The sequence below is a fragment of the Lemur catta genome, chromosome 11, assembly GCF_020740605.2.
Source record: "Lemur catta isolate mLemCat1 chromosome 11, mLemCat1.pri, whole genome shotgun sequence".
NCBI lineage: Eukaryota > Metazoa > Chordata > Mammalia > Primates > Lemuridae > Lemur > Lemur catta.
Genome location: NC_059138.1, coordinates 23503329 through 23518125, shown reverse-complemented (window position 1 = coordinate 23518125; position 14797 = coordinate 23503329). Strand labels below are relative to the sequence as shown.

The 14797-nt window shown below is 32.9% G+C and overlaps 1 protein-coding gene across 4 annotated transcripts in view; it reads right to left on the bottom strand.

Annotated features, from left to right (window-relative positions):
- The window catches only part of POT1 (protection of telomeres 1), an 89922-nt gene that overhangs the window by 62096 nt on the left and 13029 nt on the right, over positions 1–14797 (bottom strand). For all 4 annotated transcript variants that reach the window (XM_045564381.1, XM_045564384.1, XM_045564383.1 and 1 more), the window contains exons 4-6: positions 14467–14514; positions 9061–9175; positions 2250–2380 (exon numbers count right to left, since the gene is read on the bottom strand). In XM_045564381.1, coding sequence (XP_045420337.1) covers positions 2250–2380; positions 9061–9175; positions 14467–14475 — 255 coding nt within the window. In that variant the 5' untranslated portion in view covers positions 14476–14514. The remainder of the gene's footprint in view (positions 1–2249; positions 2381–9060; positions 9176–14466; positions 14515–14797) is intronic.

Here is a 14797-nt window from a genome sequence, read left to right as displayed (position 1 = left end):
TTCAACTTTTTCTTGTAATGTCATGTTTCTCTGCTTCTTGGGAGCATTTCCAGCATTACTAGTGGCACTTCATATAGATCCCATGATGTTATTCAAGGTTTACAATATTGCATGGAACATGATGAAAAACAGTAAGAACTGGGAGATTTCACTTTTTACTGCAATACACAATTTACTGGTAAGGTGAACTGCTCACGAGGAGATGATAGCGGCATACAGCATTTTAAGCAGACACTTCTAACACTTGAACTCATCACAATAGCAACTGGAAGTGGCTACAAAATTCTTATAGTAGTACTATATGTACTAGAGTTAATTTTATGCAGTTATGATTTAATACTGCACCTTTACTTACTTGTTCTCAACTGTGAATGGCACCATGTATGGTCTGTGTTTGTAAGTTATAATAAATTTCAACTTTCTAAAAATTTCTTTATTATTTCAGAGTATTATCGGAGTACAAATACTTTGGTTACATAAACTGCCTTTGCACCGCCAGAGTCAGAGCTACAAGCTTGCCCATTCCCCAGACAGCTCATACCACACCCGCTAGGTGTGAGTTTACCTAGATATGTGTATATTTTATGGTAGTAACTGGCAAAATAGACAGTTACTTTTATGCTTTCCAGATATGTCTTTTTCTTAATTTTTTTCAGTATTTTTAGGCTAAGTGGTTCATCTGTGAGTTTTTTCAAATTATCACAAATTTCCAAAAATTTTTCCAATATGTTTATTGAAAAAAGATCCGTGTATAAGCGTACCCATGCAGTTAAGCCCATGTTGTTCAAGGATCAACCATATATGGTGTTGTAAGTCATACAACTCCTGGGGGCAGGAGGAGGATTAATGACCCCCCTGAATGGGGGTATGAAGGAAGTTTCTAGAGTGCTAGTTACCAGAGTATGCTTATTATTGTGAATGATGAGATATCTACTTCAATTAAACAATAACAAGAATAACAACTAAAAACATTAAGGGGGAGGTTGCACGCTTTGAATACAAATACTATGAGAAACAACAGTGTGTGAAAAATAAGCAATTTCTTGATGTTGGGATAAGCCTATAATATATTGCTATGATGATAATAGTTTCTCTTTCTCATCTTCACACAAATATTCTCTACTATCCTTCTATATTCTCAAGTAAATAGCATTAATAGATCAAAATAAGTAACTCCTACTGCATCTAAGAATAGAACATCTGGAATATTGTCCTTATTTATGAGTCTCAGACTGACCTTGAGGGACAGAGATAAATTGCAGCATTAGAAGAAAAAGACAACCAAGATAATGAAGGGGTTACATTGAAATCCACGTAACACAGGAAAAGATGAAGAAATAGAAATGTTTAAAATCAAAGGACTGAAAATTAAAGTATTTAAAAGCTGTTTAAAGCATCATTAGTAATTTCCAAAGAAAAACTCAAAATCTGCATTGAACAAAAGAAGTCAATTGAAGAAATACTACAGGAACAAGGATAATTTTGAAAAAATAAGAATCGTTTGCTTAAGTTCTAAAATTCTTATTTAAAAAAAACGTTATTTAATAAGCTATACCTTCATATTAAAGGTTTTCTTATATTTAATTATTTAACTGCAAGTATAATTTTAAAAGTATCTGTTCATATTTTGTAGAGATGGTGGGTGGGGGGGTTGGGTAATCTAGCTATTGCCCAGGCTGGTCTCCAACTCCTGGCCTCGAGCGATCCTCCCACCTTGGCCTCCCAAAGTGCTGGGATTACAGGCATAAGCCACCATGCCTGGGTTACCTGTTCATATTTTAACACATTTCTCACAAATGAAGAACAACTGAATACGATTTTATACTTATTATCTCAATGTTTTCATTGTACTTGAATTAATAAAATAAACAGGAAATAGTATAATTTTCTGATTTTCATATACTTTTTTCTTATTGACCTAAGGCTTTTTCAAAAAAAGTTCTTTATTAAACTCCACACATAAAACTTTTACAGCATCAATCTATATTTAGAAATGAGATGACAGATGGGAACTAGTCTTAATCATGGCATGTAACACATTTCTGAGGAGGGAGAGCAAGTGGTTTGTTCAAATGATGACATTTCCCATTGTAAATTATTTCAAGTCTGATACCATTTACATTTCTTCTTATCTCCTGAAAAGCTTGATGTCATGTTCTAACAAAGCAACCATATTAATGATAACCAGCTTTAATGAAAAATATAGAGTTCTTGTCAAACATATAAGTTCTATATAGTATGAATTATACCTTCAGCCTGTGAAAGCGAACGATATCTCCATTTTTATAAATTATTGGAAGGGCTTCATAGTTTCCACTAAAGAGCAGGCAGGTTAACTTTACATTTGTCTGGTCCACAATTGTTACAACCGAGCAATAATCTGGAAAACACAAAAAATATTTTACCTGCCTTTTAGAATGAATATCAAAGCATTTGATAAAATAAGTATGTGCTTACTTCAAAACACCAAACTATTCTTCTCTTTAATTAAGTCTTCTAAGAGGATCAAAACAGACTTCTTGGCTCTCAACACTACACTGCCAAATTATTTTGGAAAAGTGTTTCATAAAAATTAATTTTAGAATGTTTAGTAAAACAAAAATAAAAATCCTACTTAGGGTTAATTTTTTGAAGAGGAAGTCACTTTTTAAATTACTTCAAAGTTTAGAAGTCATAAAAAAGATAAACATTCAAATAAAACATACAATTTATAAAATAAATACAACTAAATTTAGAGTGCAAACAAAAGACTGTAAGATATTTGCAGCAAATGTGATGAAGAGCCATATCTGCATTGCATAATTTATGAAAATTATGCTAAAAACCTAGGATTTTACAGTATATAATATAAATAAATAAAAAATTCAATGAAAACTATGTAATAATAAAAACTCAAAAGGGAAAATGCTAGTCACCTATAAAAATTATACATTAAAATAAGAGAGTTATTTTATATAACTTAAACTGGCAAAACAATTTAATGATATTTGTGTTACCATGAAAACACTAACTTCAAACACTGGTGGTATAAAAACTATAATAGATGCTGCCATTTGAAAAATTTTAAAGAACTGACACACAAAATTGTATGTATTTATCAAGTAATATATTTTTTTAAAGTATATATTAATACATATTATAAAATGACTAAATCTAGTCAGCTAACATGCATCACCTCACAATAATAATCATTCTTGTGGTAAACATGCTTTACATCCACACTCTTAGCATTTTTCAAGACTATAATATATTGTTAATCATAATTATCATGTTGTACAACAGATTTCTTGAACTTACTCCTACTATGTAACTCAAATTTTGTATCCTTTGACCAGCATCTCCTCAATTCCTGGCCCTAACCTTCCTGTCCCCTGGCAACCAACATTCTCTCTGCTTCTATGAGTTCTACTTTTTTAGGTACCACATATAAGTGAGATACAGTATTTATCTTTCTGTGCCTGGCTTTTTTCACTTAACACAATGTCCTCCAGGTTCAACTATGTTGCTGAAAATGGCAGGATTTCCTTTTTTTTTCTTATGGCCGAATAGCATTGCATTATATATATTTACCACATTTTCTTTATTCATCCATTAATAGACACTTAGGTTCATTCCATATCTTGACTATTATGACTAATGCTGCAATAAATATGGGAGTGCAGATATCTCTTCAACATAATGATTCCATTTCCCTTGGATATACACAGTAGTCCGCTGGTCCCCTATCTGTGGCAGTTTCACTTTTCATGGTTTCAGTTACCTGCAGTAACCAGTCTATAAATATTAAATGGAAAATTCCAGAAATAAACATGAATCTTCCTTTGTTCAGTGCATCCAGTGTCTACGCTATCGCCCATTTAGTCATTTAGTAGCTGTCTCAGCTATCAAATTACCTGTTGAGGTACTGCAGTGTTTGTGTTCAAGTAACCTTATTTTACTTAAAAGTGGCCGCAAAGTGCTAGGTACAAAGTAATAAGACCCTTAAATGTTATCATAGATAGGTATGTATATACAGGAAAAAACAGTGTATACAGGGTTTGGTACTGTATGTAGTTTCAGGTGATTGCTGGAGGTCTTGGAACATACCCCTTCAGACTAGCGAGGACTACTGTACCTGGTAATAGGATTGCTAGATCACACAGTAGTTTTGTTTTTAGTTTTTTTGAGGAACTTCTGTATGGTTTTCCATAATGGCTATACTAATTTACATTCCCACCAACAGTGTAAGAGGGTTCCCTTTTCTCCACAGTCTCACCAACAATTATTTTTTGTCTTTTTGGTAACAGTCATTCTAACAGGTATGAAGTGGTATCTCATCATACATAGTTTTAATCTGCATTTCCCTAGATTAGTAATGTGAAGCATTTTTTCATATAACTGTTGGCCACTTGTATGTCTTCTTATAAAAAAATGGCTATTCAAATCCTTTGCCCATGTTTTAATTGTTTTTTCTTGCCATCCAGTTGACTTCCTTATATATTTCGGATATTAACCCCTTATCAGATATATAGTTTACAATATCTTCTCCCATTCTACAGGTTGTCTCTTTACTCTGTTGATTGTTATCTTGGCAACTTTTTAGTTTGATGTAATCCTATTTGTCTAGTCTTGCTTTTGTTGCCTGTGCTTTTGAAATCATATCTAAGAGCATTGCCCTTACCAGTGTTATGAAGCTTTCCGCCTGTGCTTTCTTCCAGTAGTTTCATAGTTTTGGGTCTTTCATTTAAGTCTTTAATCCATTTTGAGTTGATTTTTATACGTAGTGTGAGATATGTCTCTAATTTTGTTCTGGATGTGGTTATCCAGTTTTCCCAATAGCATTTATAGAAAAGACTGCCCTTTTCCTATTGTGTGTTCTTGTTGTCTTTGTATAAATCAGTTGGCTATAAACACATGGATTTCTGGGCTCTCTGTCCTGCTCTACTTGTCTATGGGTGTGTTTTTATGCCAGTATCATGCTGTTTTGCTTACTATAGCTTTGGTTACTACAGCTTTGTACAGTAAGTCCTCACTTAACGTTGTTGATAGGTTCTTGGAAACTGTGACTGAGCAAAACAACCTATAATGAAACCAATTTTACCACAGACTGATTGATACAAATAAGAGTTAAGTTCTTATGACATATTTCTGGTCTCAAAAATATCACAAAACTTTTAAGAAAAGACCTGAAATACTTTTAATATCAAATATTGAAATAAATGTGATGTATACATACATTAAGAAAGATTAATAAAAAATAGTAAGATAATTATTTACCCAATTTTTGGTATATAAGTGAGTGATGGTGGTCAGAGTGGTAGTGAGTTAAGTCAAGGAATAAATGTTTGCACAGTGAAAAGTATAAGGAGCACTTCTTAATACCACACAGTTCAAAAACAAGTAACAATATGGTGGCCTTACTGAACATTTCGTATTGCTTCGTTTATTATCGTGTATTTATAGGATTATTGTATACTTCAGAAATTTTTATTTACAATAATTTGTATTCATTCAGTCATTTCCAACCTGCTTACTTCAGTTCAGAGTCATGGGTGGCTGGAGCCTATCATGACAGCTCAGCACACAAGGCTGGAACCAATACTGGACAGGACTTCACTTGAAGCAGGGCACACACACACCCACGGTCACTTAAGACACACAATTAACTGGGACAATTCAGACACACAATTAACCAAATGTGCCCATCTTTAAGATGTGAGAGGAAACCAGAAACAAAGAATGGAAGAAATATGTATGGTTACAGAAGAGAATATAATGCTACTAATTCTGACAATAGAAAAGTAAAGGTATACCTGACAGAAGACTGGAGGAGAAAGAAGGCAATGACAATGATTAAAGTTGATAAACAGGGAATGAAAGACAAATATATTATTTAAAGTTAATCAATAAAGAAAAAAAATGAATAAAAATTCAAAAGAAATAACAATTTCCATAGTATAAATGATTTAGATAATTTGAAACAACTCTTCTGAAAATACTAATTGAGTCTGAAATTAAGTCTAATTCTCAAGAAAAATTAGGTTTTGGTAAAGAATATTTAGAATCCTAAACACAGTCTGGTGTTATTCAAATAAAATTAATAAAGTACAAAATACATAACTTTAAACATTCCAATTTATAGAAGCTGAATAAAGTGCTTTACTTCTTCTGAAAAAGGAAATAAAATTAAGCAAAGCACTTTTGTCCCCAGGCTTAAACTGGGGGAAAATCACATTATTTAATGGTTAAGAATTACTGAGGGCTTACTATATGCCAGGTATGTACTAAGCAATCTATATATATTATTACCTTGAATTCTTACACAGTTGTATGTAGCAGATAATATTGCCTCCAGCTTAGAAACAAGCGTACTTAGTTTCTTAAAAAGGCTAGGTAAGGTACCCAAGTCTAACATCTTATAGGTCAAAGACAGGAAGTAAATTTAGTACATCTGACTTCTGTATTATATTAATAGTATTTACTATTTTATACATTTGTCTTGAACCATACTAAAGTAGAATTTAAAGAAACACATTACTATAATGAAATTCTTTATATATTTCTACACAAACAGACCCCAAGGACATCATCATAGAAAGACTCAGTGATAATTCATTCTTACGAAGCTTAGCATATGTGCCATTTTTACACTCTGTAATAATTAAGATTTGTTTTTTGACTCATAAGCTGAATGAGTAAAAGAAAAGACAAAAAAGACAAAAAATGATTCTCTCCTGAGGTATCTGAACAGAAGTTAAATCCTAGTGGAAAGACAAAGGCAATCAAAGAAGATGTATGCTTAAGTGTGAGGCTACTTAAAGACAAATTAATTGAACTGGGAGTGGTAAAAGGAAATAGTAGAGAGCACAATATTATAAATCACAGGTAAGCAAATTATGGCCCACAGGCCAAATTTGAGTACTGCCTGTTTATTATCTTTCCAAGGCATTCAACTTAGTTTTTACAAAAACACTATTTTCACATTCATATTCATAAGTTTATACAATATTTAATGAGGTTACTTAATTAGAATAACAACTAAGAAGAGTATCAACATATTTGGGAATGAATAAATTCATAAGACCACAATTCTTATAAGAATTCAGCTTCATGAACAGGAGTAGAAATGAGTAGGTATATCAATCTATTCCCAGTTCTGAGAGGTCAGTTACAAGGCTTTACAGATAAAGAAAGGATGGTTAAGAGAGTTTCTACTTTAAATAACTTAGCTGTGGGAAGATGCCTAATGTGTCAGTGAAATAAATTATATATATATATATGTATAAAAAATATGCATACATGGCAAGTATTTTTAACAACAGTGATTGTACAGAAGATTTCTAAACAATGCCAGAGGGGAAGTAGATCTTTTTTAATCAGAAAACACAGATAAGTATGCTTTCAGATTTAGTGTTAAGTCTTCTCAGTTAACAGCATTTATAACATAGTAGCTGATTAATCATCTTAACAAAATTAACAAGTTATGACCTACAACCTAGGGCACTTGTAAAAATTCTCCCCCTCTGAAGCTTGTGACAGACACTTAAGTCACTTGGCCTCTTTGTGCCTCTATTTCTTTATCTGCAAAATGGGGATTAAAAATAGTATTCACCCTATAAGACTGTTGTTAGAATTCAATAAGTGATTACATGTACAGTTTTTAACAATAATACGTGGAACATAGTTAAGTGCTATATAAGTGATGGCTGGTAGTAGTGGCAGCAGCAGCAAAAACAGTATTTCTGCTATTGCTAATCATAGCACTCTTCTCTAATGCACCTGGATATGACCTTAGAATCGGTTTTAAAGTATCTAATACCTAAAGATATTTTGCCAAGATACAGTGCCAAACTGGTCTTAGATGGCATGTGAAATGATGCTCTTCTGCCAGTACCATGCTGTTTTGGTTACTATAGCCTTGTAGTAAAGCTTGAAGTCTGGTAGACTAATGCCTCCCAATTTGTTCTTTTTGCTTAAGATTGCGTTGGCTATATGAGGTCTTCTCTGGTTCCATATGAAGTGTAGAATTATTTTTTCTAAATCTGTAAAGAATGATGATGGTATTTTGATAGGGATTTCACTGATTCTGTAGATCACTTTAGGTAGTATGGACATCATAACAATATTTATTATATTGTTTATAATATATATATTATTATATATATTTAGTATATATATACTACAATATATATATTTAAACTGTTGATAAAGTATTGACTTTAATACTTTAGAACTGCATCATATTTAAATTGCTGACAAAGTATTTAACTAGTTTAACACTTTGGTAATACTTCTCATAGCTTGATATAAATCTAGAAAAGATAACAAATGATAAATTAAGCCCTCTATTCTGTAATCTTGAGCAATTCACCTAATTTACTCAGTATGATTAAGTATAAATTGCCTTGGAGTTTTATTATAAGAGAAAGCTGCTAGTTCATCTAAGCAAGATTTTTAATCAAAGCATGCATGCATAAATTATATAATCCACAAGTAATTCTTCCATGAAAGTTGCTCCATTTCCTTTTTATCCACCACAACACTGCTGTTTTTAAACCAATCAGTACTTCAGCAACACTTCTCCATTTGTATAAAAGTGTATTATTGAAATACTCAAGTAAAAGCTATGAAGGCAAATCACTGAACCAAGGCAATATTAAATGGTACAATCTTATTTCATTTACAAGGAGATTTACTATACAATACACAAATAGGAGCACTCCCTTTATTATGCCGATGAGAGGTTACATAATTTCCCATTTTTTATTATATTGCAAAAGAAAATGGAAGGTAGGAATGAGAAGAAAGCATAAATATTTTGATAAAATACTATGATATATCCAGTGACATAAGTTAGAGAGATGACAGATAATGCATGAATTCATAAATGTTATTCTGGTGGAGTTTCACTCTTAGTATTATGCTATGTATCAAGCAACCACAGGTCATAAATGGTAAACCTAGGTGTAGCAATTGATATTAAGACTAGGAATGGTCTCAACCTTCACAGCTTGTACTTAAAATAAGGGAGACAAAACAATACAATAATTTTTAAAATAACTACAAAAGTAGTTCACCTACCAGTTCCTTTGCTTAGATATGGGGGCTTAAAAAACTTCACAATACCATAGACATTAACAATTGTACCACCCTTAAGTTGATTCAGGGGTGTATATACATAATTTGTTGCTGGGACCTAAAGAAAGAGAAGACAGTGAATACATTAAGTATTTACATTTTAGAATCATGTTATGATATTTGTAAACTAGCAAATCCATAAGTGTATTTTATCCTTTTAAGTATCTAAAAGAGGCTATAGCCTAAAAAGAGGCAATGCATAGCTTATAAAGGTTACTATAAAACCAACTAGTTTTCCTTATAACTTCGTTTGTAAATTGTATAATTTGCATACTAGCCCATGAAAACATAATTAACTTATAATCTGAATGAAACATTTTACAACTCCAATAAAAAACATGTTTTCAATAAAAAAATACAAAATAGTATACAGACGGTCCCCAACTTACGATGGTTCAACTTACGATTTCCTGAATTTAGTATAGGTCTATCAGGGTATTAAATGCATTTTCAACCTACCATATTTTTGACTTACAATGGTTTTATCAGGACATGGCCCCACTGTAAATCAAGGTGCATCTATATTAAAATACCAGCAATTAATGTAAAAACTGAAGCAATAACTGAAAATAAGATACACTTTTTTATATGTATATCTTCAATGTGAAAGATCTAAGAAAAGAGAGTTTTACTGAAAGGAAATGACAGGTAATTATGAGACAATTTTAGAAGCCCTGAAAGGGCAAGTAGAATACTGGTCCTATCAATAAAGAATCCATATCTTGTAAGTTTAGGAAATGTTTTTTGTCTAGGACACTTCCAAGTGTATTAAAGCCTCTGAGGGGCTCTTTAGTAATTAAGCCATTCTAGCTATCTTTAAGTTAGTACTTCCCCAACTAATTTGGTAATGAAATTGTAGATGGAGGACAAGAAATCATACTATTAACAGACAGAGCAAATTCTAAGACAAGTAGTTTAAGAGATTTGGGTTCTGGCTTTTAACTTTAACTAATATCTCTTTAAAATTTAAGGTATAATTTCTTTTTTTTCTTACTTTATGAAGATTTTACTTAGGCCTAAATAAAGTCAGGTTTTGATTCAAAAATGATACAAACATTAAAAATGGTAGTACCATGGAGCACTACTCAGCTATAAGAAATAAGGATGATACGACATCTCTTTGGTTCTCCTGGAGAGAGCTGGAACCCATTATACTAAGTGAAGTATCCAAAGAATGGAAAAACAAGCATCACATGTACTCACCAGAAAACTGGTTTCCCTGATCATCACCTAAATGTACATCGGGGAAGGATACCAATTGGATATCAGACTGGGATGGGGGGTGGGGGAAGGGGATGGGTGTATGCCTACATGATGAGTGCATTGCACACCCTCTGGGGAATGGTCATGCTTGAAGGTGCAGACCTGGGGAGGTGGGGGGGGAGGGGATGGAGGTATGACTACATGATGAGTGCCAGGCGCACTGTCTGGAGAATAAGAATGGACGCGCTTGGGACTCTGACTCGGGGGAGATGGGCGGGACATGGACAATGTATATGACCTGAACCCCCATGATGAGCTGAAAAAAAAAAAAAAAAAGAACTTAAAAAAAAAATGGTAGTAACAGAACACAAAGTTTACTTTCTGAAATAACTGTGCATAACTTTGGAAAGAGAAGGGAAAGTGGTTTACAAGGCTATGTTTATATATTAACAAAGATACTAAACCAACCCATAAAAGGGTTCAGTTGGGTGACCCCCAACCGAGTGATTATTTTACTCACCTCCACCTCAATTGGAAATAGTTACCATCACTCTGAGAATTAAAAATTTAAAACTCAAATCAAAATGAATTAATTAGTTTTTTCAAGGAGGCCGATCCCTCAGGCCAAACAAAAAGAGTAGGACTTAGAAACCTAATCAAATGTTAATATAAAAAAAGCTGTAGCTCATCAATGATGAAAGAAGAATGAAGGAACAGAAGCATATGGAACAGCAGAGAGAAGATACGTGTTCAGCTAAAAAACTAACTGGACCTAATATTCTGTCTTAACAAGTACTTCCCTAATGTAAAGAATGGGGAAGGCCAACACAACTCAATGACACTAACCATTATGGTCATCCAAGTAAGTGCACTTGTTAATTCATGACCAAAATACAACTTCTTAATTAGTAATTTTGCTTTCCATGTAAATCAGCCAATATATGCATGTATAGCAGCTAAGTTATAGTCTTCATTATAAATTAATAAATTGGTATTTTCACTTCTTAGTTCTTCTCTTAGAAGTTTGGTTAATGTATTCTCAAGTAAGCCCATACGTGGGAACATAGGAATTAAATATAGATAATGATTCCTAGTAAGTGGCCAATTTGTCTCCCTTGCTGACACAATGTAGTATGACATTCCATAAAAAAGGACTGTAAAGGGGTTTTTAACCTTAACTAATATCACTTCAAAACTGTGGTACAATTTCTCTCTCTTTTTTGCCCCATACTATTATAAAGATTTTACTTAGGCCCAAATAAAGCCAGATTTTGATTATTAAATGATATAAAGAGATTAAAATGGCAACAAGAGAACACAAAAATTATTTTCTGAAATAAATGTGCATAAGTTTAGAAAATTCAATCAGTCTGAACTTAGACAAATGTGTGTTGTGGGGGATATAGTAGGATTAGATAAGGAGAAGAGTAAGCAAAGGCTTTCTGAAGGTCGTAACAAATAAATCTAAATATTAAAGGATAAGTAACACAGGAACAGGGTATAGCATGTGCAAGAGAATGGACAAAGCATTATATTAATATAATCAGGGGTCCAGAAATAGTTTGACATGGCTGATACAAAAGTGTGTCTAATATTTATGACAACAGGCATATAATATTTATGGCATCCTAACAATTCTCAGGCTAATAAAAGCAGCTAGTACTTTTGATGGGAATGCTTATTGAAGCATTGTATTGCTCCCAAAATAATCTAGAATAGCACTGTCCAATAGAACCTTCTCTGATAATGGAAATGTTCTATATCAACACTGTAACTATTAAGGAATTTAAATATAACTAGTGCAAATCATGAACTGAATTTCTAAATCTAATAGCCACACACGGCTAGTTGTTACAGTATGGGACAGCACAGGTCTAGACAGTCACTTGGCCTAAAATATTAAAACATATTCATGAAAAAACCATGGGCTCATGACACACTAAATGTAACTTGATTGCATTATCAAAAAACCAAGTACATCTCTTGATCCACCCTTCGCATAGACATGCAAAGTTTTTTTGTTCCAATAGCTTAAGAGGCAGCCCATTATGGAATCAGCCAAGAAAATGTGAGGACTAGGTTAAATGAGATATAATTTACAACATATGCAGGAAGTTAATAAAAATCAAGCACAGCAAACAATATAAGCCTTAAGAGAAGACACCTAGCTGCATAATTCAATCCACAAATTATTCTTTCCTTCCTCCATATTTCATTCAACAATGGGCTATGTAATATACATGGTGCTAAAAATAAAGGTATGAACAAAACATAAAGAGCCCTGCACTAATGGAAGAATAGATCATAAAAGGTGAGAGATGACTTAAATGAAGTTTTCTTAGAAAGTCCCTTTGAAAAGATAGTTAAAGAAAGGAACCAGGCCGGGCGCGGTGGCTCACGCCTGTAATCCTAGCACTCTGGGAGGCCGAGGCAGGAGGATCTTTTGAGCTCAGAAGTTCGAGACCAGCCTGAGCAAGAGTGAGACCCCATCTATACTAAAAACAGAAAGAAATTATCTGGACAACTAAAAATATATACAGAAAAAATTAGCCGGGCATGGTGGCACATGCCTGTAGTCCCAGCTACTCGGGAGGCTGAGGCAGGAGGATTGCTTGAGCCCAGGAGTTTGAGGCTGCTGTGAGCTAGCCTGATGCCACGGCACTCTAGCCCAGGCCACAAAGCAAGACTCTGCCTCAAAAAAAAAAAGAAAGAAAGGAAACCAGTTAAGCAAACGACAGAAGTTGAGAATGAGATAAGCAACAGTGTTCCAAACAGAGAAAACTAATTCAGTAACTTTGAAAATTGAGGAGGCTTGCACAGCTGGAGTGTACTGGTCAAAGGTAATAACAAGTTATTAATAGTTTGGTTAGGACTATAGGGGATAGTTTATGGTGGGCCTTCAGATTGGATAACTTGGCCAGTTAAAACTTTTACATCCTGAAGATCGTACAAGATCAAATTGCTACCCTAAGTCACTTGAAAAGGGCAACCCTTCCAACACAGAAAAACAAAATATTTGATTTCCTAGATTCTAAAAATATCTCTAGTCCTCAGATAGACTAGATATTTAATAATGCATTTTCAAGAAAACAGCACTTTTTCAGGAAAACAGGAAGAATCTCAACAATGATTAACTTGAAGTTTTCTTGACATCAAGATAGCAGATTGCTGCTCAGATTAAAAATGTGGAAATGTGCAAAATGAGCATCTTGTAGTCAGGAAAAAGTCCAATCTGTGCCTGATTTAGTTAATTTAGAATGGGTTTTATGAAAAATCATTTTTGCCAAGTTTAGAGGCTTTTTCACTTATCTCCGCCTTATTTACAGGTTCACAGATACATCAAATATTTGAAACCAATCTATAAAATTTTGGAGAAGTACTAATATCTAGGGTTCATTCACATTTTCAAAAAAAGTACATCAATCCTTTTTATTGGTTTGGTTACAGTGTTCCCGAAAAACAGTACTCAGTATTTAAAATCTGTGTCCAGCGGCCATTGTCAACAAGAAATTAGGTCCCTGCACTGTTCCTTCAAAACTAAAGGCTTAAAAACATAGATAAAACATAAACATTGTATTAAACTTTATCAATATGTTACCTTCTTTCCAGTTTCACTCAGCTACAAGTAGCTCGCCTATAAAAAGAGGAACCTTCCTATTGCTATGAGATAATGAAATTTTATAAAACAGGGGGAAAAAAGGGTTAAGAAAAAAGAAAAGCAAAATGTATGACAAGTATAAAAAACTTCTTAAAATTATACAATTTGTCAAATCATAATTCAGTACATAATCTGCTTAAATACAAGCTGATGAAAAACAAAAGAAATGAATTTGCCTATTGTTTAAAACTAATATAAATTTCAGTGTCTTCATGTAGTAAAAACTTTTATTTAATTTTCTTGTGTATGTACCATTTATGTAAAATATCAGCAAATATTCCAGACAACAGAATATTCATATATTAATTACTAGGTAAATATATAACTTCATTGTAGCATTATCAGATATAAAAAAGACTGTTTTCCCCATTGTATTGATACAACTTCAAAATTAGATATAAAGTGGGTTGAATATATATAAGCATGTATCTGTGTGTATGTGTGAGCGTAGGTGTACATATTCTAAATAAAACAGAATATCATCTTACCAAAGACATTGATTCTGTAGAACAATCTCTTATAGATTTAACATAAACCTGAAAAAAAAAGGGACTTATTTGTATGCAAACAACCTCCAATGTAATTACAGACCTTTAGTTGTAGTAAAACTACACACTTAACTGCATACTATTCAAATTCACTAGAATGGCATAAAGTTACAGCTTACAAATTAAGAGTGACATGTGCAAAGTTGTCTAAGCTATAGAATCTAAAAAAATAAAAGATGTAAGGTCAAATAAAATGTACTTTATAAAAAAATTAGTACTTTTAGAGACTAAATTTGCAGTACGCCAATACTCAGTTCTCAGTATAGAATGT